The following is a 26,199-nucleotide window of genomic DNA, read 5'->3' as shown; positions in this document are numbered from 1 at the left end:
TTGGGCTATTAAATTATTGAGCTACGTAAAACGACTCAGAGGTTTTGAGAGCTGCAGACAGATTATTAGTGTTGGGAAGGAAAGGTCCACTTTACGAAGTCATAAATACACTAATGGGGAAGCACCGATACCGGTATTGGTGTAGATACTAAGCATTTGTACGAGTATCAGAGCAAACGCTCCCATGCCCGAAACCGATACTTTCAGGCTCGGTCCTTTTATCTGTCAGCGGGATTCCCCCACTGACAGATAAAATATTAAAATAAAAAAGGTCGGCAACTATCTGTTAAAGTGGGGTGCACCCTAAAAAAAAAAGTGTTTTTTAAAAGTCAAATACTGCAGCTGCTGACTTCATAATCGGACACTTTCCTGTCCCAGGGTCCACACAGTCATCTGGGACACGTGACAGGTCTCAGATATGCGGTGCGGAGGGGAAGTGAGGTCACCAGCCCGGGCACTGAAGATGGCAGACTACAAGGGACTCCCTGGCAACAGGCATTTAGAGGCGAGTAAAAAAAAATGTTTTCCCAATTTTTTTTAATGAATTTTAAGCTATTTTTTTTTTTTTTTGGGTGGCAACACCACTTTAACCACTTGCAGACCGGACCAATTTGCTGGTCAAAGACCAGACCCCTTTTTGCGATTCGGCACTGTGTCGCTTTAACTGACAATTGCGCGGTCGTGCGACGTGGCTCTCAAACAAAATTGACGTCCTTTTTTTCCCACAAATAGAGCTTTCTTTTGGTGGTATTTGATCGCCCCTGCGGTTGTTATTTTTTGCGCTATAACCAAAAATAGAGCGACAATTTTGAAAAAAACGCATTATTTTTTACTTTTTGTTATAATATCCCCCAAAAATATATAAAAAAAACATTTTTTTCCCTCAGTTTAGGCCGATACGTATTCTTCTATATATTTTTGGTAAAAAAAAAAAAAAAAAAAAAAAAATAAAAAAAAAAATCGCAATAAGCGATTATTGATTGGTTTGCGCAAAAGTTATAGCGTTTACAAAATAGGGATAGTTTTATAGCATTTTTATTAATAATTTTTTATTATTTTTTTTTTTTACTAGTAATGGCGGCGATCAGCGATTTTTATTGTGACTGCGACATTATGGCAGACACATCGGACATTTTTGGGACCATTGTCATTTATACAGTAATCACTGCTATATAAATGCAGTGATTCCTGTGTAAATGACACTGGCAGTGAAAGGGTTAACCAGTGGGTGGCAGTGTAGGGGTTAAGTGTTCCTAGGGGTGCGTTACTAACTGTGGGGGGGGTTGGGCTTTCATTTAGTGAACACTGATCTCTGCTCCAATCACATGGAGCAGAGATCAGCGTCACTAGTTGCTAGGCAGAATGGAGAAATGTTGTTTACACAGCATTTCCTCCATTCGGCCGCTCCGTGAGACGATCGCGGGGATGCCCGCGGCGATCGAGTCCGCGGGTCCCGACCAGCGGCGCGCTCCCGATGGCAGGGCGGCATTGAATATTGGACGTACCTGTACGCCAATATGCCTTGCCATTCTGTCGACGTACATCGTCGTGCGCTGGTCGGGAAGTGGTTAAGGAGCGGGGCCGCTGCATCCTAACACCCAATGACTCGTTCAGCTGTCAGCGAGGTTCCCCTGTTGACTGCTGAAGTGTAAACCCATCAATTGGAGCGGTCAAAATAAAAAATATAAAAGCAGTCGGGCAATGTTTATTAACATTGCTTAGCTGCTGAAACCAAGATAAAAAAATTAAAAATAAAATAAAAACACATTTGTTTATCTACAGATCAAAAAGGTATCAACTTCCATCTGCAGATGAAGTCAGTTTAAAGCAACCTGACAAGTGAAATATTTTTTTAATTTTTTATTAAGGCCTCATGAACAATGGATGTTAAAATAACGTTATAAAAACCATCAGTAGCTTTGCAGTGATTTTTTGAACATTTTTGCAATAACTTTTTTTAGCGTAAAAAAAAATAAAAATATATAAACATTTTTTTCAATGGTTTTAAAGCATTTATCGGCATTTATCAGTGTGAGGTTTTTTTTTTAAAGCCAAAAATAGCTGATAAACAGCCTATGTGTGCATGGACGCACAGGATAACATGATGGGGAGTTTATTGACTGTAGGAAAAAAACTTCTACAGCCAAAAACAGCAGCTGTAAAAACATCCAGTGTGCATAAGGCCTATACATGCCCCCGTTTACCTCTTATTAACCCATCATTTACATAATCAGCCCTAATTAACTTCTTATTCTCCTCCATTTAATAATTTAAACTTTGTTTGCTTGGTTTGATAATATTTTTATACCTTTAAAAAGGAGAAGTATGGTTTTGTTTCCTTCCCCTCATCATACTTACCTAGGTGGATCGGTCCGATGATGCAGCTGTCCCCGCCACCTCTTCACTGAGAACCAATCGATCAAACACTGCTGACCAGAGAGCTGCTGCCTGTCAATCAGCATCTCTCCTCCCCTGCTCCTCCACGCTCATAGGAGCGCTGAGCTGTGGAGGGGAGGGGAAGGGAGTGACTGTCTCAGCAGCTCCTTAAGAGGCGGAGACGCCTATCAGTCCGAGGACCTGGTGGATTCAGACTTCCGAAGTCGGGATGACGCGGTGCCTGGACTCAACTTGGTGGCGTCAGCAGAGTTCAGACTGCTCTCTGCCGTAAATGGGTCACAGTAGTGCAAAACAAAATTGCACTCCTGTGACCCAGAGGAGAAAGCCCAGCCAAACAACCTCAGGCTGGACTTCTTTAAAGTGGATGTACAGTCAATTTTGGTACTTTTACCTAAAGGAAAGCCTATAATAAGCCTTACCTGTAGGTAAATAAACCTGTACGGTTTAGGAGATATTCCCCTTGTAATGCACCTGACTGCAGCGGCGCATGCGTACAGGGGATTCTCGGCCGAAAGTGTGGCAGACGCCGGACCCAGCCGGGAAGATATCTCCCGTGTGCATGCGCGGGAGTGACGATATCACGACTCCAGCCACTCACAGCGCCGGAGCCACGATACCCGGAAGAAACGCCAAGGGAATATGTCAGCTCCCTCGGCGTGGATCGGGCCAGATGTCGGGGCCTCGTTCTAAGGTAAGTATTTCATAATGAGCTAGTATGCATACTAGCTCATTATGCTTTTTCCTTTGCAGGCGAGTAAAAAATGATTAAAAAAAATAAAATAAAAATATACCTTCAGTGGTTATACAACCGCTTTAACATATATTTACACATTTCACATAGAATTAAGTGCACAATAAAAGTGTCAGGTTCTGCCGGGGTGCCCGACTGGCACACTGCTGAGCCTGAGCCAGCTGCTCCTGCCCTCTCCACAGCCCAGCACTCCAGTGAGCAATGGAGGGGTAGAGCAGAGAGCCGGTGACTGACAGTCACTGAAGACCAAGAACTGAGTAATCAGTGGTTCTCATGCTAAAGTCAACCATAGACTGAGCCATTTTCTTTCCTGCAACCAAGGATGCTTGCTTCCTCAATCAACACAGTCAGTGTTGATGTGGGAATCCCTCCCGGGAAGTTATTCCCGACCGTCCCCGCTGGGATACCCCCATGATTACCTCTAGCGTCTATAATAGCCACCAGCAATAATCACATGTAAAATCCCATGGGCTGGAGGTACTCAAGTCGATCAATTGATCAACTTGGGTACATTTAGCCTGCCCATACATGGTTCAAATCTTGGCCAGTTCAGGGATGAGTCCAACAGTCTATGGCCAGCTTTTGAGCCAGATCGATGCTGCCTCCACACAGACGATAATGTATGTTTTTTCAATCTCATACTTCTCTTTTCAAACAAGCCCTCACTGGTCTCCGTAGCTGCAGGCGCTGTGTTACAATTCACCATCAAATATGTAGCTCAGCTTCTCCAGCTTGCTTTGATTTTTATGATCAGTGCCCGTACAGGTTTACTTTATGTACAGTCTTAATATATAAACCCCGGATAAACTACTGTACTCGTCTCGAGACTGGATTTATGGACTGGTCTTCATTTTTCCACTTTGCTTGAGGAACAGGGATATGAACCCCCATTCTGTGCGATGCAGAACAGGCAGGGAGAAGGACCAAGTAGAATAGGATAAGCTGGACTGACCCAGCTAAAAGAAACCTACTGAGAATCCACCTTAGCTGGCCTTCTAAAAAATGCTAGTGGTCTGGCTGGTGGAGCTAAATACTGTTTGAGTCTGGACCCGGAACAAGCAAGCAGGTTTAATAAAAAAAAAAAAAGTTCAGAACTTCTAATCTGAATATCTGCTTGAACACAACGGCCCGGAAATAAAATAAAAAAGCCAGTGGATCAAATACAACATCCAGGCTGTTCCCATTTTCAGGAGAGAATAGCTATTAGCAGCCTCCATTTTTCTTTAGGGGACATGTAGAGCTGCACAATTAATAGTCAAGAATCGTTATCGTGATCTTCACGAAAGTTTCACATTTCTATGCAAACAATTCTCTCTGCTCTTCTGAAGTCACAGCCCTCAAAAGAAAGGAAGAGAAAAACCGGGCAGTCTGCCAAGAATCACAAACTTCTTTATCAGTAGAACTTAAGTATAAACATTGTAACAATTTGTCAATGGAATAAACTTGGTGTGTAAGTGAAAAAAGTTTAATCACTTAAAATGGTTGTAAACCCTTACAAACCACTTTGACCTACAGGTAAGCCTAGATTAAGGCTTACCTGTAGGTCCAAGAAATATCTCCTAAACCTATACGGTTTAGGAGATATTTGCCCGAAGACAGGCACCGATGTCTACAGCGCATGCGTCGTAGACAGCGGCGCGCAGGCGCACTGAGCGCGGCATTTCCAACAACGGAGCTGCCGCGCGTGTCAGCTCCCGTGCGCATGCGCGGGAGTGAAGTCATCGCGGCTCCGCCGAATGACAGCGGCGGAGCTGCGAGAACCCACCGAAAAGATGGATGCGCCGGACTACAGGGGACAGCGGTGACATCGCTGGCTCCTGTGTCAGGTAAGTGACACATAATGGACTACTATGGGATGCATAGTGGTCCATTATGCTTTACCTTTGCAGGGAATGAAAGAGGAAGTAAACCCATCAGGGTTTACTTCCTCTTTAAGCACTAAACCTTTTTCTGACATTTGTTTCAAGTTAATCATTTTTTTTTTGTTGCTAGGAAGTTACTTAGAACTCCCAAACATTATAGAAATATTTTTTAGTAGACACCCTGCAGAGGTCTCCAAACATTCTCAACAAAGGGCCGGTTTATTGTCCTTCAGACTCTAGGAGGGCCAGACTGTGGCCAGGAGTGGAAATATTTCCTGGCATCAGTGAGAGTAAACATTTGGTATTAGGGGGAGGAATAGTGCCTCATCATTGGTATCATAAGGAGAAATAGTGCCCCATTAGTGGTGTCAGTGGGAGAAATGGTGCGCTATTGTCAGTATCAGATGGCAGAATAGTATCTCATATCAGTGGAAAGAATAATGCCCTATGGGCCAGATAAAGGCAAGCTAAGGGCCGTATTTGGCCCTCGGGCCAAAGTTTGGAGACCACTGCCCTAGAGAATAAAACGGTGGTTGTTGCAATATTTTAGGTCACACTGTATTTGTGTAGTGATCTTTGTGATTCTCATTTAATCTAGAATCGTGCAACTCGAGGCAATCCACTGCCCCACACTACACAGCGATCCTGCCAGAGTACATCACACACCAGCCACTAAGTGGTGACTTTGATGCACTGAAAACCTGAAGGCCGGGCTCACACCTAACCACTAAGGTGCGGTGCTTTAAAGCACACAGATTTATTTGTTAATGTATGCTGTGTTAGTCATCGCATTCAAAATGAAAAGGTTGGCACGCACCCAGCCCAGAAACTGGACTTGCACTTTTTGTTTACAGCACAACGCACTGAAATGCAGCCCATCATCAGCAGCAAGGTGTGTTGGGGTACCCTTCAGAATGATTGGCCCCTCTGCCACGGAACCCTTGCATGTTCCAGAAAGTGAGGTAAAAAGAGCATGGCAAAATACAATGCAGGACGCTGACGCATGTCCATGTAAGTGCATTTGGTGCGGTATGAATGGCCCCTTAGAGATATTGGAAATTACATATAGTTATTGAGTTTACATGTACTTGCGGAAGCATGGCTCAGCTGCGCGAATCGCCGTTATGCTACGTCGGTAGCATAAACAGGCCCTAGGAGGCGCGCGCCCCACCCTCCCCCCCACCCCAACGTCGCACAACCACGCAATTGTCAGTTAAAGCGACGCAGTGCCGAATCGCAAAAACTGGTCTGGTCTTTGGCCAGCCAAATGGTCCGGGGCTTAAGCGGCTAAGGAACTACATGTTTAGTAATGTCACTGACAGAATTCTCCAACAGTTAAAGTGATTGTAATTTGTGATGCGTTTTGTTTTTTAACCACTTAAAAAGGGGTTGTAAACCCTTGCGTTTTTCACCTTCATGCATCCTATGTAGGCAGGCGGTCCTTAACTGGTTAAAAACAAACATGTTATACTTACCTCCTCTGTGCAGTTGGTTTCGCACAGAGCAGCGCAGATCCTCCTCTCCTCAGGTGCCGCTTTGCTGCTCTTTGCCCCTTCCTCCTGTCAAGTGCATTTAGACTAGAAAGCATTATGTTTAAAAAAACAAAAAAAATCTTCTGTCTTTACAACTCCCTTAACCACTTGACAACGGGGCACTTAAACACCCCTCGTGACCAGACCAATTTTCAGCTTTCGGTGCTCTCACACTTTGAATGACAATTACTCAGCCATGTAACACTGTACCCAAATGAATTTTTGTCCTTTTTTTCCCCACAAATAGAGCTTTCTTTTGGTGGTATTTGATCACCTCAGGGGTTTTTATTTTTTGCGCTATAAATGAAAAAAAAAAGACCGAAAATTTTAAAAACAAAAAAAATTTTTTCTTTGTTTGTGATATTATTTTGCAAATTATTTTTTTTTCAGGAATTTTGGCAACAATTTTTACTGCTACATATCTTTGGTGAAAAATGACCAAAAAAAAATTGTCATTGTAATAGGTCATTTCTCTCACATGGCATGTGTATACCACAGATGATGCCCCAAAATAAATTCTGCTACTCCTCCTGAGTATTATGATACCACGTGTGAGGGACTTTTCCACAGCCTGGCAACAACATGCAGGGAGCGCCATCACGTGTTCTAGGAGCATAAATTACACATCTAACTTGTTGACCAACAACACTTTTGAAGGCCCTGGAACACCAGGACAGTGGCACTGGTGACACGTGACACTAATACGTGGCACACTGGTGACACTAATACGTGGCACACTGGTGACACTAATACGTGGCACACTGGTGACACTAATACGTGGCACACTGGTGACACTAATACGTGGCACACTGGTGACACTAATACGTGGCACACTGGTGACACTAATACGTGGCACACTGGTGACAGCCGGTGGCACACTGGTGACAGCCGGTGGCACACTGGTGACAGCCGGTGGCACACTGGTGACAGCCGGTGGCACACTGGTGACAGCCGGTGGCACACTGGTGACAGCCGGTGGCACACTGGTGACAGCCGGTGGCACACTGGTGACAGGTGACAGCCAAGGGATCCTGAAAAGAAGGGGATTGGGGCTGCTCTGTGCAAAACTTACACAGAGAGCAGGTAAGTAGAACAAGTTTGTAATCTAAAAAAAAAATAAAAAGGCAATAGGGTGCTGGACATTGTTTCTTTAAAGTGGCTGTAAACCCTTACAATCCACTTTTTTCTACAGGTAAGCCCATAATAAGGCTTACCTGTAGCTACCCCGGATACCTCCTAAACCTGCACGCTTTATATCCCCTGTATATGCATGCGCCGTCATCAGCACATGCGCACTGAAGCAATGGCATGTACGTGCCGTTCCCAGGGGGAGTGACGACATCCTTGCTCTGGCCAAGCACAGTACCAGGGTCACGATACCTGGAAATGACTCCAGAGAAATGTCGCCAGCCGGTGCCGTGTACGGGCACTGCCCCGGGGCTTCGATCTCAGTTGAGTATTACATAATGCACAATAGCTCATTATGCCTTTGTCTTGCAGGTCGTTTTCTCCATGTGGGTTTACAACCACTTTAAAACATCAAGCGTCCTCAGCCCTGATACAAGCAGTGGGCTGGTTCTTGGGAGGCATTATGCAAATATCAAAATGCCTTGATGGCTTCTATGTCGGACTGTAGGAGTGGAGATTACAAGGAAGACTGTATTTGCATGCAGACGTCCCCCTAGGTAATGCCCACATGGGATGCTGAGGCTCCACATTTGCAAGAACTGAACTCCAATGAATAAAAGCGGTTGGCCAGGGAGTCATATGGGCCTCCCCATAGCACAGGGCTTGCTACTGCAGGAAGAAGATGCTGGCAGCGCTGGTGGGGGTTATGTGCAATATTGTTGCACAAAGCAGTATCACTTTAAAAATCATACTTGTGTTATCAGTTTCCCAATAAGTTCCAAAGTGCATTGAAAAACTCCACCATTGCACAACCTCAGGCCAATTACACGGCGATTTTGTAATCAGATCACAAATCTATGGAGAGTGAGACTCAACCACATGAGACGAGGAAAGTTCTATACCAGGGTTCTCGAAACTTCTCAGTATGAGGGCCACATTGCATGTTTTACAAAGGGGCGCAGAGTGTTCATGCACCTTTTCAGGAAGAAAAAAAAAATAAAAATTAACTAATCTTCAGCTGACGGCTACAGTGCGGGCATCAATACACAACGTCCTACAGGGGGCACTAGTTGTATGCCCCCTTCAGACTGGGCTGATCACAGAACAGGGTAAAGTGCCAATCAGACAGAGATATCATCGCTCCAGGTAGGTCAAGTGACAGTGGAAAACCTTCTAATTCCAGCTTGGAGAAGGGCCAATCACAGCGGGCCATTTACCACATGATCGACTATCTGCTAAAGACACCTGATCAAGAAGTAAACAGAAGCCTAATCTGCTTTTTTTTTCTCCTCACGCTGATCATGAGGAGAAAAGAATAAAGCTGGTAACTGGCTTCTGTTACAGGTCCCAATCTGTGCCACCTATTAGTGGCACCTTTCAATGCTGCCAATCAGCGCCCACCAGTGCGTGTTCTATAGAAATGATTCATTTATTTTATTTTTGGATATGCTACAATTTTCTGTCTTTTTTTAATTTATATAGCAAAAAAAAAAAAAAAGTGGTGACCAAATACCACCAAAATAAAACTAATCGTGTGAAACAAAAAGCATATAAATTTTGTTTTGGTAACATGTTGCATGACCGCACAATTACCAGTTAAAGGAGAAGTATAGCCTGGGCACGTTTGGCTGTACTCCTATAGATCACAGGAGTGCAGTTAGTTTGGCATTCCTATGACCCGTTTTCAGCAGACAGCGGGCTGAAGGCCAATATCTGATGACGTCACCAAGATCAGTCCAGGCACCGCGTTATCCCGACATTGGGAGTCTGGACTGACACCCATCTCAGCGAGCTGCTGAGAGCCCGAGACGGCCATTCCACACCCCTCCACTGCTCAGCGCTCTACTGACAGTCTACAGCTCGGGGGGACTGGGAGAACAGAGTCATCGGCAGTGTTTGATCGCTCGGTTCTCAGTGCAGAGACGCCGGGAGGACAGATCAGATGCAGCATCCATCTAGGCAAGTATAAAAATAACAAAAAAATTGTTTTAGTTCTCTTTTAAAGTAGCACAGTGTCACATAGTAAAAAAATGGCCTGGTTATGAAGGGGGTAAAATCTTACAGACCTCAAGTTATTATGGTTCTTACTTTTTGGGTTTGCTCCAATAGACAACAATGAGACACCAATGTGGCCACGCATGCAACACCTGTGCATCTCTGTACCAGGATAAGAGTGCCCTGCACAGAGCTCATCTCCCCGTGTGAACTGCTGTGTGTTTAATACCATTATGCCTGGTATCCTTTATCAGAGATATGCAATTAGCGGACCTCCAGCTGTTGCAGAACTACAAGTCCCATGAGGCATAGCAAGACTCCGAACAGCCGCAAGCATGACACCCAGAGACATGATGGGACTTGTAGTTTTGCAACAGCTGGAGGTCCGCTAATTGTGTATCCCTGGCCTATATGAAGACTCTTCTTGTTTGCTAGATATAAACTGTCCCCAAATGGTAGAACCCAAAAGAAGATGCGAATTTATTTACTCTCAAATGTAACCACAATATATGACTGAAAGGTTCAGTGTGACAGTTTTACTTCTCAGGACTGACAGAGCAGACCGACATCTCCAGGACTGGCTATGATATGCATTGGGGTAAGCCTCTACACTGCAGGGCTCTCAAACCGGCGGCCCTCCAGCTGTTGCAGAACTACAAGTCCCATCATGTCTCTGCCTGTGGGAGTCATTCTTGTAACCGTCAGCCTTGCAATGCATCATGGGACTTGTAGTTCTGCAACAGCTGGAGAGCTGCCAGTGTGAAGATCCCTGCCAGGTATCGCTGTCCACTACTTTGATGTTGAATGAAGTCTGACTCTGGGCGCTAGGAAAAAAAAAAAAAAAATAGCTACACTTGCAGTGAGGACTTTAGTCTATGGCAGTGATGGCGAACCTTGGCACCCCAGATGTTTTGGAACTACATTTCCCATGATGCTCATACACTGCAGAGTGCACGAGCATCATAGGAAATGTAGTTCCAAAACATCTGGGGTGCCAAGGTTCACCATCACTGCTCTAGGGGTACAGGAACACGCTGCAATACTTATACCTTGCTACCGCCAAGATGTGCCAGTCACCTGTAACCTCTTCTCTAGCTGCTCCAGCCAGCTATTCCTGCATTGTCCCTGGCGGTGAGGGAGCGATCAGGGACTGGGAAGCAGAGGAAAGGGCCAATCCCTCATCACCTAAACCTAATGAGCATTCAACACTTGCACTGTGGGGGTTGGTTCACTGCGAGAGTATTCCTGTTCTTAATCCCCCCGGGTACAGCTTTACCTTAACATTGATCCTGACATCAGTATGCAGTTAAAGTAGAAATCACTTAGCTATATAGGACTGTGTGATCCCTACACAGTATGGAGAGCGTGACTGAACAGCCACAACAGCCCCGACTCAAGTTACATTAAAGCCTGACAGCCACCGACGTCTCCAAAACACAGGAACTCCTCCACCACATCACAGGACAGCCAAGAGACAGAGGAGCCCAAATACACCACATAACATCCAGAGCAAGAGACACCGAGCCAACGTCTGGCCAGAACAAAACTACAGGAGCCCCAAGACTACACCAACACCACCCTAAGTACAGGAGCCCCAAGACTACACCAACACCACCCTAAGTACAGGAGCCCCAAGACTACACCAACACCACCCTAAGTACAGGAGCCCCAAGACTACACCAACACCACCCTAAGTACAGGAGCCCCAAGACTACACCAACACCACCCTAAGTACAGGAGCCCCAAGACTACACCAACGCCACCCTAAGTACAGGAGCCCCAAGACTACACCAACACCACCCTAAGTACAGGAGCCCCAAGACTACACCAACGCCACCCTAAGTACAGGAGCCCCAAGACTACACCAACGCCACCCTAAATACAGGAGCCCCAAGACTACACCAACGCCACCCTAAATACAGGAGCCCCAAGACTACACCAACACCACCCTAAATACAGGAGCCCCAAGACTACACCAACGCCACCCTAAGTACAGGAGCCCCAACACACTATCCCCCTGCAACTATGGGTGGAAGACCCAAGACCACATCATAACACCCACCCCAAACCTCCAGGAGCTCCAACACCGCGCCACCGCGGCCGGCCCCAACGCCACGCCACCCCAACATGACTCTATCCCTCAAGACAGGAGACTCAAAAACGTATTTGATCTTAAGATGTTAATGGCTGGTGTGTTCCTCCTGCGCTTGACGGGTGGGGCGCTCTTGGGGTCTCTTGTAGTTAAAGGGTACATTTCTGAACAACTTGCTATAAATTGCTGCAAGTTATAAGCCCACACAAGACCTCAAACACCACATTGCTGGCCACAGCGAGAGACTTGGTGACAGCAGAACAAGCCGAGATCCGAGGGCACAGATCACAGCCTACTACAGATCCCACCCTCACTCTCCAGGGGGTTCCTAGTCAGATGCACTCTGTATCCCCCTCGAGTTCTAGCCGGACATCCTCCAGCACTGTCCCCCTGACTGTCACACAGGACAACTCATCATGATCCCCTCAATCATCCCACAGGAAACAGAGGGGCACCAATATCCCCCCAGCACCCCGCTAGAGCGCCCTCCCCCGTCCGAGAACAGAACGACCTGTCACCCATACCATTGTACAACCCCAATACTGCAGACCCTCAACTGCCTCCAAACACCTGCATAGGACCCCAGTGGGCCCTATGATACCACAGAAAACCCCACTGCACACTGGGGACCCCTACATCAATGCACAGGAATCCTTTGAGCACCAGGGGCCCCTCCACCATGCTGGCCCCCTATGCACACTGGCAGCCCCTCCATCACCACGCTGGACCCTAAGCAATAGGGGTCCCTCTAACACCACACAAAACCCATATGTCCCCCAGGGGCCCCTCCATCACAACACTGCCCCCTCACCAAAGAAGACCCCTTCTGGGTGCCAAGGGCTACTCCACTATCACAGGATCATATGTACATCAAGGGTCACTCTGGGTACCCAGTACTAAACCAGTCTGAGCACCAGGGACCCCTCCGTCACCAAAAAGGGAGCCCCTCGCAGCTCCGAGGGGCCCCTCCATCCCCAAAAAGGGTGGCCCTCCATCCACAAAAAGAGAGCCCCTCACAGCTCCTAAGGTCCCCTCCGTCCACAAAAAGGGGGCCCCTCACAGCTCCGAGGGGCCCCATCACCTAAAAGGGGGCACCTCCATACTCAAAAAGGGACCTCTTTGAATTGTATGAGATGCTGATGGTCATATACAGGTTTAGGGCCCCTGTGTGATCACACAACACACAGGAGGGGCCCTTGTGTGAAGCATACATACAGTGTTTGGCCCCCAGCACACATCATTCAGCAGGACCCCTGAAAGGTTTGTGGCCCCCAGGGGCCCCTCCCCCCAGGTACTCACAGTCCAGGTGCTTTTTCTTGGGGCCCATGACCTCGTGGGTGGTGGCCTTGCAGACGGTTTTGGAGACGGCGGATCCGGTGACACTGTGCTGAGCCGCTGTGATGCGGTCGGTGATGCTCTGTCCGGACATGGCGACTCCGGGGAAGGGACACACAGAGAGAGGATCAGGCCTGGAGGGGATCCGGTGTGATCAGACCAGCCGCACACCCGAGCATGGAGGAGGAATAACGGATCCCAACCCGCCGCTATTCCCGGCCCTGGCAACCGCCGTACAGGTGACACAGGACGGGGATAGGGAGGAAAATGGCGGCTCGGCTCCACCTCACTGCCCGGCGGACTCACGTGACCACGGGGCGGACGCTTTCCGATTCCGAACGGGGAGGGGGCGGGCCGTTCCAGAGGACTCTGCCGCTCGGGCGGAGTCTGAGATGGAGGGGGCGTTGCCCGGGCGGGAATCCCACTTGAGTGGGCGGGGCCGTACCTGCGGCACAGGCACGCCCAGAGAGTCAGGCCATGTGCTGACACCTTCTGGGGCAGATCGTACTACTGTGTGCAATGGAGAGATCCTTTAAGACAGGAGATCCCCACATCCCCTTTGAAAACGATTTTTATTTTATTTTTTAAAACTGCTTTTGCCAAATTTTCATTCTGAAAATGTTATCTGTTAGGCCCCATTCACAGCAATGAGCATTTTTTTCTGTGCTCTTTTTGGTGCATTATTTGCAAAACATGCCAAAAAAAAAAGCTCCCACAACTTGTCAGTTTTGCGTGTTTTTTCTTCTGCATTTTTTGGTGCATTTGTCACATGATAAAAACACACTATTCCTAGCTGCATTCAGGGCGCCATTAACAATTAATGACCCCACAATACGTATATTTTATCATAAGTTCCCAGCATGCATTCCTGTTCGCATTCCTGCACCTGAACGTTGTGCCAATGTGCATTTTTTTTTGCGTTTTAACCACTTTGCTTTCTGATAGATCCTTGGCCCGGGAAAACCTTCTATGGGAGATGCAAAAACCGGTTATCTTGAGTTTGTGGATTCCTTTAAATGGTATTTAAAGTTCTCGCATGCTCCACTTCTGCTGCCAAGAGCTTCATGTCCATCAAACAGAGAACAGGAACTGTTGCCGATTACGCCATTGAATTCCATACCTACAGATCTGGAGAAGTTGATCACGTTTGCCATTCTGATTGACTCCAGATTCTGAGAGAGACCTTCTTTTAAAGCGGGAGTCCACCGGGACTCCGCGTTTTTTTTTTTTTTTTTAAAAGCCAGCAGCTACAAATACTGCAGCTGCTGACTTTTAAATAGTGACACTTACCTGTCCAGCGCGCCCGCGATGTCGGCACCCGAAGCCGATCGCTCGCTCGGCTGCCGGGTCCCGCCGCCATCTTGGGTATGGGAATCAGGAAATGGAGCCTTTCGGCTTCATTTCCCGGTTCCCTACTGCGCATGCGCGAGCCGCGCGGCGCAATCCGGACGGTCCCCGCTGCCTCTGGGAGCTGTGTGTTTCCCAGCAGGCAGCGGGGCACTTGCTGAAGGGGGCGGGCGCTTGCGGAACGGGGGCGTAACCTACGCTCATTCCGCAGAGAGCTAGCCCGGAAGTGGGTGCAGTTACCTGGATTATCCAGGTAACTGCACCCCCCTCCCCCCTGAAAGGTGCCGATTGTGGCGCCGGAGGGGGGGGGGATTCCGATGAGCGGAGGTCCATTTTAGGGTGGATCTCCGCTTTAACTACTTCCCATCCGGCCAATGTAGATATACGGCCAGGTGGGCGCCCTCTCCTTCTGAGTGTACATTCAGGAACGTCCTTCAGAAGGAGGGTGATCGTGCATGCCCGCGCAGCGGCGTATTCCAGATGCGCTTGCGTCACCCGGACACACGCGTCTCCGATTGGCAGGAGGGCTCTGTGATTGGCCCTCCTGATCACATGACGGCCGTGTCCAATCACAGCATTCATGTGATGTAAACAAACAGCTGGTTGCTAGGCAATCGGCTCTCCTCTCCTCACACGGAAGTTGTCGGTGAGGAGAGGAGAGCGGATCGCTGCAGCCGGCTGGTGATCAGTGAGTATGAGCTGTTTTTTACTCACTGATCGCCAGTCTAGTGTAAACACAACTGTAAAACACACATGTCCCCACACAATGTCCCCAAAACACACATGTCCCCCCACAATGCCCCCAAAACACACATATCCCCAAAACACACATGTCTCCAAATAATAAAAACACCTGTCCCCCACATATATAACAGTAAAATCACATGTCCCAATGATTATCTGCACACATATGTCCGTGATCACCTGCACACATCTGTACATGATCATTTGCGTACATATGTCCGTGATCACACAAACCAATTATTATACACTTAATGTTTTTTTTTTTTTACCAAAAACATGTAGCAGAATACATCGTGGCTTAAATTTATGACAAAATTAGTTTTTATTGGATTTCTTTTAAAATAGAAAGAAAATATTTTTTTTTTTTCACATTTTTCACATTTTTCGCTCTTCTTTCGCTTATATCGCAAAAAATAAAAAGCAGAGTCGTGAATAAATACCACCAAAATAGAGCTCTATTTGTTCAAACAAAATGCTAAAAATGTCATTTGGTTACAGCGCAGCATGACCGCGCAATTTTCATTGAAAGTGCAAGAGCGATGAAAGCTGAAAAATGGTCTGGGAAGGAAGGGGGCGAAAGTGCCCTGTATAGTAGTGGTTAAGGAGCGCATGTGGAAGCCTCCTGTACATTTGGATCCGAGCTTTGCAGCCCCAGCCTTGCCTCTCTCACCTTCTTCACCTCCCATGCCTCCTGATACCTTGTCTACCAGTGAAGTTAAAAAAAAGAAAAATATTATAGCGCACACATGCAGCACATAGCGCACACATGCACCAGTGAAGGAAAAAAAATATATATATATTATAGCGCACACATGCATTTACCTCCAGCAAGGCTTTTTAAAAACACCTACACATTTTCAAAAAACATAAAAAAATATGGGGATTTGGTCACGCCATATTGCTATATGGTGCTTAATCCCACTTACTGTGACAAAGTACCCCATGATTAGTGGGTCCTACACTATCCATAGATTGAGAGATCCTGCTTCTCTAAACCATGGGAGCTATACTCCTCTACATGGGAGAACATGAGGTCTCCACCATGACACAGGTGGTCACTAATGAAAGGTAAGGGAGTGGGGTGCTCCACCCAACAGGATTTGGTCAGAATCCATACAATGGACAAACAAGATATTTGGGGGACACACCCTAAAAAAATGCATAAAGATGGTGCTGCCATAAGACCATACAACAGAACAAAAAATATTACAGTGTACACATGCAAAACTAACATTTACCTCCAGCAAGGCTTTTTAAAAACACCTAGACATTTTCAAAGAACATCAAAAAATATTGGGATTTGGTCATACCATATTGCTATATGGTGCTTAAGCCCACTTACTGCGACAAAGTACCCCATGATTAGTGGACCCCATGGTTTAGCGAAGCAGGATCTTCATGGATAGTGTAGGACCCACTATACCGCTCTGCCTCGGGTTCTCGGCTCTTGATTGGATAGATTGATAGCAGCACAGCCATTGCTGTCAATTAAATCCAATGACGCGGGCACTGGGGGGCAGAGCCGAGTCCTACATTCTGTGTCTATGGATGCAAATGCTGGACTTGGGAGCACGATGCAAAGTAACCCCCCAGGAGAACGATTCTCCTAGGCGTTTATACAATTCAGGGAGGAGCTAATAGCACCACCAGTGGACCCCAGAAATGGACGATCGGGGCCACTCTGTGAAAAACGAACTGCACAGTGGGGGTAAGTATGATATGTTTGTTATTTAAAAAAAATAGAAAACTTCCTCTTTCATTCCCTGCAAAAGCAAAGCATAATGGACTACTATGCATCACATAGTAGTCCATTATGTGTCACTTACCTGACACAGGAGCCAGCGAAGTCACCGCTGTCCCCTGTAGTCCGGCACATCCATCTTCTTGGTGGATCTCGCAGCTCCCCCGCTGTCATTCGGTGAAGCCACGATGACGTCACTCCCGCGCATGCGCATGGGAGCCGACATGCACGGCAGCTCCGTCATTGAAGATGCCGCGCTCAGTGCATGCGCCCTAGACAGTGGTGCCTGTCTTCGGGCAAATATCTCCTAAACCTTATAGCTTTGGGAGTTATTTCTTGGACCTACAGGTAAGCCTTAATCTAGGCTTACCTGTAGGTCAAAGTATGTTGTAAGGGTTTACAACCACTTTAAAGAGGTGTTCCCCTGAAGAAAAAAAAATTAAAAGTCAGCAGCTACAAATACTGCAGCTGCTGACTTTTAATAATCGGACACTTACCTGTCCCAGGGTCTAGCAATGTGGGGGAACGAGGCCCCGCTCTTGCCCCCCTCCTCTCAGCGGTGCCGGCATTGCAACTGTGGGTACCCGGCTATGGTTTCACAGCCAGGCAGCCACTGTATGTGCGCGAGAGGCGCCGCGCGCCGTGATTGGCCGCACAGTCATCTGGAATCTGTCATGTCCCAGATGACTGACAGGAGGGAGGGGGCGGAGCTGAGCCCTTCCTCCGCTGAGGGGAACTGACGTCAGGTGTCTGAGCACTGAAGGAGGCAGACTACTACGAGGGAGCCCCTAGCAACAGGCATTTAGAGGTGAGTTCATTTTTTTTTTTTCCCAAATGTTTTTTTTTTTTTTTTTTTTATTAATTAAAAAAAAAAAAATTTGTGTGTGGAACACCACTTTAACCTATGCATTTGCTGCAGCTCCTGTTTGCATGGGCACAACAGCCCATTGATTTGAATGGGCTGCTATACCTGCGGAAATGCAGGAAAAAGGTTCCTGCACCTTAATAAAAATCCAGCCAAACAGAAATTGCTTGTTGCTTTTGCACCATGTGATTTCCTGCACTCAAAAAGTTGAATGGCGGCCTCATGTGTTTTCCATAGAGTAATGAGTTTTAGCTGCAGGTGGTTGCAGGTGCCGGAATAGGTGTAATTTACACAAAGTCCCACACCCGCAACCACTCGCAGCCTAGCCTAAAGCTCAGCCCGGAGACCTGAACCCCCAAAGTGTTGGACATTTAGCATCAGGAGGAGGGCAAGGCAGCCCCTTGTGGTTTGCATTTGTATTCAACCCCCTTCACTCTGATACCCCTTACTAAAATCTAGTGGAACCCATTGCCGTCAGAAGTCACCCAATTAGTAAATAGACACCACCTGTGTATAATTTAATTTCAGTATGAATACAGCTGTTCTGTGAAGCCCTCAGAGGTTTGTTAGAGAACCTTAGTGAACAAACAGCATCATGGAAGCCAAGGAACACACCAGACAAGTCAGGGATAAAGTATTGGAGAAGTTCAAAGCAGTGTTAGGTTTTAAAAAATATCCCCAAGCTTTGAACATCTCACGGAGCACTGTTCAATCTATCATCTGAAAATGGAAGGAGTATGGCACAACTGCAAACCTACCAAGACATGGTGTCCACCTAAACTGACAGGCTGGGAAAGGAGAGCATTCATCAGAGAAGCAGCCAAGAGGCCCATGGTAACTCTGGAGGAGCTGCAGAGATCCACAGCTCAGGTGGGAGAATTTGTAAACATGACAACTATTAGTCGCACACTGCACAAATCTGGCCTTTATGGAAGAGTGGAAAGCCATTGTTGAAATTAAGTTTTCCAGAAGCCATGTGGGGGACACAGCAAACGTGTGGAAGAAGGTGCTCTGGTCACGACACCAAAATTAAACTTTTTGGCCCAAAAGCAAAACACTATGTATGGCAGAAAACGAGCACTGCACATCACCCTGAACACATCATCCCCACCGTGAAACATGGTGGTGGCAGCATCATGTTGTGGGGATGCTTTTCTTCAGCGGCCGCAGGGAAGCTAGTCAGAGTTGATGGGAAGATGGATGGAGCCAAATACAGGGCAATCTTAGAAAAAAACCTGTAATGCCCCATACACACAGTCAGATTTTCCGACCGTGTAGGCTTCATCGGACATTTTCCATCGGAACAAAATTTGAGATCTGGATCTCAAATTTTCTGACAACAAAATCTGTTGTCGGAAATTCTGATCGTATGTACACAATTCCAATGCACAAAATTCTATGCATGCTCAGAATCAAGCAGAAGAGCCGCACTGGCTATTGAACTTCATTTTTCTCGGCTTGTCGTACGTGTTGTACGCCACCACGTTCTTAACGTTCGCAATTTCCGACCAACATTGTGTGACCATGTGTATGCAAGATAAGTTTGAGCCAACAGCCGTGGGAAAAAGTCCATGGATTTTGTTGTCTGATTGTTTGATCGTGTGTACAGGGCATTAGAGTCTGCAAAAACCTTGAGATTGGGGCGGAGGTTCACCTTCCAGCAGGACAACGACCTTAAACATACAGAAAGAGCTACAATGGAATGGTTTAGATTAAAGCATATTCGTGTGTTAGAATGGCTCAGTCAAAGTGCAGACCTAAATCCAATTGAGAATCTGTGGCAAGACTCTAGATGTGCAAAGCTGGTAGAGACATCCCCAAAAAGACTTGCAGCTGTAATTGCAGTGAAAGGTGGTTCTACAAAGTATTGACTCTGGGGGTGTGTAAATGGAGAAAAATACCGCGCTAAACCCTAAAAGTGAAAATGAAGCTGCTAACACACAAACAAAGTCCCAATAGTAATGTCGAAAAATAAGTGTAGCGCTAAATGAAAACCAACAGGTGTCACAATGAAAATATCAAACATAAATAAATATAGTATTATATAATATGGTATAATATCACAGTGATGTACAAATGCCAAACATAAATCAAATGTCCACATATAAAAAGTCCACTGGGTAGAGGAATGACTCTAATGCTCTGTACACACGATCAGAATTCTCGTCGGAAAAAGCTCTGATGGTTTTCCCGTCGGAATTCCGCTCAAACTGTCTTGCCTACACACGGTCACACCAAATTCCAACCGCCAAGACGTGGTGACATACAACACGTACGGGACTAGAAAAAGGAAGTTCAATACCTAGTAGTCAATAGCTTCCATCTAATAGTTGAATCTGAGCATGCGTGAGTTTTTGCGCATCGGAATTGCATACACACGATCGGAATTTCTGATAGAAAATTTTTCCATTGGGAAAATTGAGAACATGCTATCAAATTTTTGCTGGCGGGAATTCGGCCAGCTAAATTCCGATGGAGCATACACACGGTCACATGTTCTGATGAAAAGCTCTCATCGGTCTTTTGCTAGCCGAAATTCCGATCGTGTGTACGCGGCATAAGTCCCAAACAGAGGCAAATATCATATGATCACAGCAGGGTAAGATGACATCATAAAACGTATTCTGATGAAGGAATGGATACTCTTACCAGAATGGATGGATGCACAAACCATACGGCAGTGCGTCAGGAAGGCTTGTAGTACTGGTTTCCCAGTGCAGGATGATGCCAGGCTGGAAAATGGCACAAAGACTGTAACGTCAAGCTGGATGGAATTGGATGGTGGTTCCAGAGCGATGGTTTCAGAGCGGAGGTTCCCAAGGAATCCAAACTGTTCCAAACAAGGTTCTCAGAGGGCAATCATCAATACTCAAACATGGTGAAAGAAAAAGGACAAAAGCTCCACATGGCGTAGGTCAACCACGGTTGGTTTATTAAAAAAAAAAAAAATTGCCATACAATGGAATGCAGGTAAAGGTTAAAAAGTGATCACCAAAAATAGTATAAAAAGCAATGTGGGAAGCAGTAGGTGCTGGCCCAGGGTGGCTGAATACAAACGCACCCCACACTTTTCACATATTTATTTATAACAAAACTTTGAAAACCATTTATCATTTTCCTTCACCTTCATAATTATGTGCCACTTTGTGTTGGTCCATCACATAAAATTCCAATAAAATACATTTTCTTGTAGTGCCGGCTCCTAAAGAGCACCTGCTATGTGTTTTTTTGCATTTAAAATTCCTGAAACCGCAGTTTGCTTTTGGGTTTAATTACTCTAAATTTTGGCCTCAGTACCAGTCTGGCTGGATTGCATTGCGTTCTGCTTGACCATAGGTGGCGCTGTTATCCCTAGCAGGTGCTAGAACGTAGTCCAGTTGGGTGCATTAGGTGCCAGTTCTCTTTCGGGAACCAGCCCAGTGGGAGTGTCACTCTCGCTGTGCATTCTGGAAGGGGGTACATAAGGTGCTGACGTCACGTGCTTCGGGGTTCCAGTCCAGAAGTGCTTGCTAGCTGTTTGGACCTGGTCCTCCTGACCAGCCCCCGGGGCTTTCATGGCCTGGGGTGCGGATCCACCCGACTCAAAGTCTTGGGGCTGGCTAGCCCGAGGCAAAGTAACTGAAAGAAAGATTCTAAGTTGGTCCCGTGCTGTCTTGGTTTGTGGAGAGGCCCAGCAACTGTGAAAGCACTCAGGGGAGGACTCTTCTAGAGAAGGCCATGCAAGGGTTGGCTTCTCAGCAGGAGCCTGGAGGCTAAGTTGAAAGACCCCAAGCGAATCTAGTTTCATGTGGTATCGCCGGATCGGCTGCAAGATACTGGTACCATACGAGGGTTCTTTGAGTTGTCTACATCTTTCAGTTCTATTCAAGTGTTCTACAACAAGTCTGTGGCAGAGACTTCATCCAAGTGTTCTACAGCAAGTCTATGGTAGAGACTTTGTTTGATTTAAGCACTCTATTGGCTGCTAGGCCTAGTGAGAGAAGGACTATCCGATAAGGGTGAGAATCCAGTTGTGAATGGCTATTCTCTGGATTTCCTAATGTGAGAGACTCTTTTGCCTGTTTGATTTAGTTCAAGAGTACCTGGACTTTCATACCTAAAACCCTCTAACCCTACTTTGAGAGTGGATCTGGCGTCAGTCTCTACAGTTCTTGGGCCATCTACCTCAGGAAACCCCTAGACCAGTGATTCTCAACCAGGATTCCGTGGTTCCTCCAGAGGTTGCTAGGGGTTCTTTCAGCATTGGGCAATTTCTGTCTCTCAGATAAGTTCCCACTGACACCATTGATCTTTTTAGCTATCTGTAAGCAGCTACCGTATATACTCGAGTATAGGCCGACCCGAATATAAGCCGAGGCCCCCAATTTACCCCCAAAAAAACTGGCAAACTTATTGACTCGTGTATAAGCCGAGGGTGAGACATGCCTGTCCATCCCTGTGTGTGTGTCCGTCCATCCCTGTGTGTCCGTCCATCCCTGTGTGTCCGTCCATCCCTGTGTGTCCGTCCATCCATCCCTGTGTGTGTGTGTGTCCATCCATCCATCCATCCCTGTGTGTGTGTGTCTCCATCCATCCCTGTGTGTGTGTGTCTCCATCCATCCATCCCTGTGTGTGTGTGTCTCCATCCATCCATCCATCCCTGTGTGTGTGTGTATCCATCCATCCCTGTGTGTGTGTGTGTCTCCATCCATCCATCCGTGTGTGTGTGTGTGTGTGTGTGTGTGTGTGTGTGTGTGTGTGTGTGTGTGTGTGTGTGTCCAGCCTACCTGTGTCCCGAGCCTTTGTCCCGAGCCTCCGTCCCGTGCCTTGCCTCCTTGCCTCCGTCCCGTGCCGTGCCTTGCCTCCGTCCCGTGTCGTGCCTTGCCTTGCCTCCGTCCCGTCCCGTCCCGTGCCGTGCCTTGCCTTGCCTCCGTCCCGTGCCCTCTTCGTCGGCGCCTCGGCGGCCATTGTAAAATTCAAAAGCCGCGCCTCCGCCTTCGCCTGTGATAGGCGGAACACTGAATTTCCCAGCAGCCTGTGTTCCGCCTATCACGGACATCGTATCATCCTCGTCCGTAGTCCGTAATGTATCATGAGTTGTAGATTTCTAATTTTTAGCAGGGGCTCCCCGAGACCGGAGAACTATTTCAAGGGTTCTTCTGTGTTTAAGAGGTTGAGAAAGGCTGCCCTAGACATACACGAGGTGAAGAAGGTCATGGTAAGCCCAATTAAATCAGCCGCTCCTTCAGGGATCAGTGCTACATACGTTTTTGGTTGTAACATGACAAAATGAGGACAATTTCAAGTGGTATGGATACTTTTTTTTTTTCTTTAGCTAAATGTCAGTTAAAATTATACATAAAACAAAAACCACTTTAATACAAGTAATACAGGTTACGGGCATGTATGGCACATACTATGCATAATAGTCTTTTTTTTTTTATAATGTGTTTTTGAGGAGATCATGGAAAAAGGCAAATGTGGATTCCTGGAAGCTTATAATGTTGCTCTTTCCTCCAAACTAATTTGTGAAGGATTTATTTGGGTCATTAACCCAGCAAAATATGTTATAAACAGGAAATGCCAGGGCTTCACATCACAAATGCAGGGACGGGGTGGGGGTGGCTGGTCCTTTGTCATCTGTAGATATTATTAGAGGACATGGTGTATTTTCCCTGTAATGTCATTATCCTGAGTCACTTCAAGTTTCCTTTCTGAAAATTAGGAGTCATGCTAAATTCTATAGTATGAAGGCAGAAGAATGACGGCAGTGCAACAAAAACAGATTATGATCTTATTTATAAGCCTGTTATGTACAGCAACCAATTTCTTATACCTTTCACCGACTCTGCTTGCCAGAAGCCCGCACCCAAGTTCCCAACTCCGCCCATCAGTTTTATCCTCACTGGAAAGCCGACCATTTATGGTTAGATTTTCATTTGAATAGTCATAAAAAGAAATAGCCAGATTGTTCTTTCTTGCCATCACTGGGGGGGGGGTATTTACTAAAACTGGAGTGTGCAAAATCTGGCGCAGCAGTGCATAGTAGCCAATCAGCTTCCAACGTCAGCTTAGTCAATTAAAGTGTTACTAAACCTGTACACCCGATTCTGGGTGATATTAGTGTTTTACATAGTTGCATCTTAATTTAGTCTAACCACTTCAGCCCAGGGATATTTGGCTGCTGATAGACCAGGCCACTTTTTGCGATTCGGCACTGTGTCTCTTTAACTGATAATTGTGCGGTCGTGCGACGTTGCACCCAAACAAAATTTACGTTTTTTTCCTCACAAATAGAGCTTTCTTTTGGTGGTTTTAATTTTTTGTGCTGTAAACAAACAAAAAGAGCGACAATTTTGAATAAAAAAAACACAATATTTTGTACTTTTTGCTATAATAAATCTCCCCATTTTTTAAAAAAAGGCATTTTTTTTTATCAGTTTAAGTATGTATTCATCTACATATTTTTGGTAATAAAAATCGCAATAAGCGTTATAGCTTCTACAAAATAGATAGGGAATAGATTTAAAGCATTTTTATTATTATTTTTTTACTAGTAATGGCGGCGATCTGTGATTTTTATCGTGACTGCGATCGGATACATCTGACAATTTTGACACATTTTTGGGAACATTGGCATTTATACAGCGATCAGTGCTATAGAAATGCACTGATTACGGTGAAAATGTCACTGGCAGTGAAGGGGTTAGCAATAGGGGGCCATCAAGGGGTTAACTGTGTTCCCTGCTACGTGTTCTAACTGAAGGGGGGATGGGACTCACTAGGGGAAGAGATAAATTGGTGTTCATACTTTGTATGAACACACGATCAGTCTCTTCTCCCCTCAGAGAACCGGGATCTCTCTGTGTCACGAGCAACTGCGGGAGCACGGTGGTCACCACGACCACCGAGCACTCGCATCTACTCCAGGGGCGAGCAGTGGGCGCACACGCCCCCTCAGTGTTTGTAACTGCTGACTTAAAAAAAAAAATTGTGGCCGGAACGCCCCTTTAATCCCAGACATATTAAAAATGTTTCATTTCAATATAAACAATTTTTTACGAATTAAAACCACATACTCAGAATTTTATTAGTTCAAGAAAAACATTTTTGTCCTGTTCCTTCGAAATGTATCATTACTACAGTCGAAAATGAACGTCATTATGACCCCACTAACATTTACAAAATTGAAAAATGTTTAAAAATAAGTTTAAAAAAAAAGGACAATTTCCAAATGAAATTCCACTGGTACATGGCCAGCTTAAAGTAGAACTATAGGCAAAACTTTTTTTTTTTCCATTTTGATAGAGTAAGGGAGGGTTATAATCCCTGTTAGCCCCACTGGGGGCGGGTTTGAAATTTTAATTTCAAATCTGCATTTTAGTGCAAGTACAGTGGGGGGGGGGGGGGGGGATTTGAAAGACATCTGTGCCGGCAGTGCCAGGTCAAGGTCATCCGGTGCCCAGGGCAAAGGTGGAAAATAATTCCCAGCAATGGTCATAGCTTATGTAATAACCTCCAGCATTTAAGGCAGCGCCTGCGATCCCCATATTAACTGGCTGGAGTGGTTAATGTTAAAGATTTTTTTTAATGTTTTTATGATATGATCGAAAAAAGCCTGAAAATTGAAGAAAAATATATATTTTTTACTTTCTGCTATAAAACATCTAAAAAAAACCCTTTAGATATTTAGGCAAAAATGTATTCTGCTACATGTCTTTGGTAAAAAAAAAATAAAAAAATCCCAATAAGTGGATATTGATCGGTTTGTGTGAGCATACTACTGTTTGTTTTTTTTTAGTTTTTTTGATATGATCAGAAAAAAAAAACGAAAATTTAAAAAAATATATATTTTTTGCTTTCTGCTATAAAACATTTAATAAAAAAAAAACCTTTATATATTTAGGCAAAAATGTATTTTGCTACATGTCTTTGGTAAAAATAAATTGAAAAAATCCCAATAAGGGGATATAGATTGGTTTGTGTGAGCACACCGCTGTTTTATTTATTTTTGTTTTTATGATATGATCGAAAAAAGCCTGAAAATTGAATTTATATATATATATATATATATATATATAAATATATAATATACATTTTCACTGTTAAAAAAAAAAAAATATATATATATATATATATATATATATATTTTTTTTTTTTTTTACTTTCTGCTATAAAACATCTAAAAAAAAAAAAACTTTATATATTTAGGCAAAAATTTATTCTGCTACATGTCTTTGGTGAAAAAAGAAATATCCCAATAAGTGCATATTGATTGGGTTTGTGTGAAAGCTACAGCGCCTACAAACGATGGGATATATACTGGAATTTTTTTTTTTTACAAGTATTAGCGACAATCAGCGACTTAGGTGCGGTTCACACTGGGGCAACTTGTCAGATGGTTCAGTCGCCTGACAAGTCGCGCTCCATT

General features: G+C 45.5%; 1 protein-coding gene across 1 annotated transcript in view; it reads right to left on the bottom strand.

The window, feature by feature from the left end:
- Nucleotides 1-13,434, bottom strand: part of PICALM (phosphatidylinositol binding clathrin assembly protein) — a 160,762-nt gene extending 147,328 nt beyond the window's left edge. The window contains 1 exon segment of the mRNA XM_077484929.1: nucleotides 13,057-13,434. Coding sequence (XP_077341055.1) covers nucleotides 13,057-13,186 — 130 coding nt within the window. The 5' untranslated portion in view covers nucleotides 13,187-13,434.
- Nucleotides 13,435-26,199: the final 12,765 nt, after the last annotated feature.

Source organism: Lithobates pipiens, unplaced genomic scaffold, assembly GCF_037356315.1.
Source record: "Lithobates pipiens isolate NorthernLeopardFrog02 unplaced genomic scaffold, aLitPip1_a1.2 Scaffold_169, whole genome shotgun sequence".
In the NCBI taxonomy this organism is placed as follows: Eukaryota; Metazoa; Chordata; class Amphibia; order Anura; family Ranidae; genus Lithobates; species Lithobates pipiens.
This window is presented reverse-complemented; position numbering and strand designations above follow the sequence as displayed.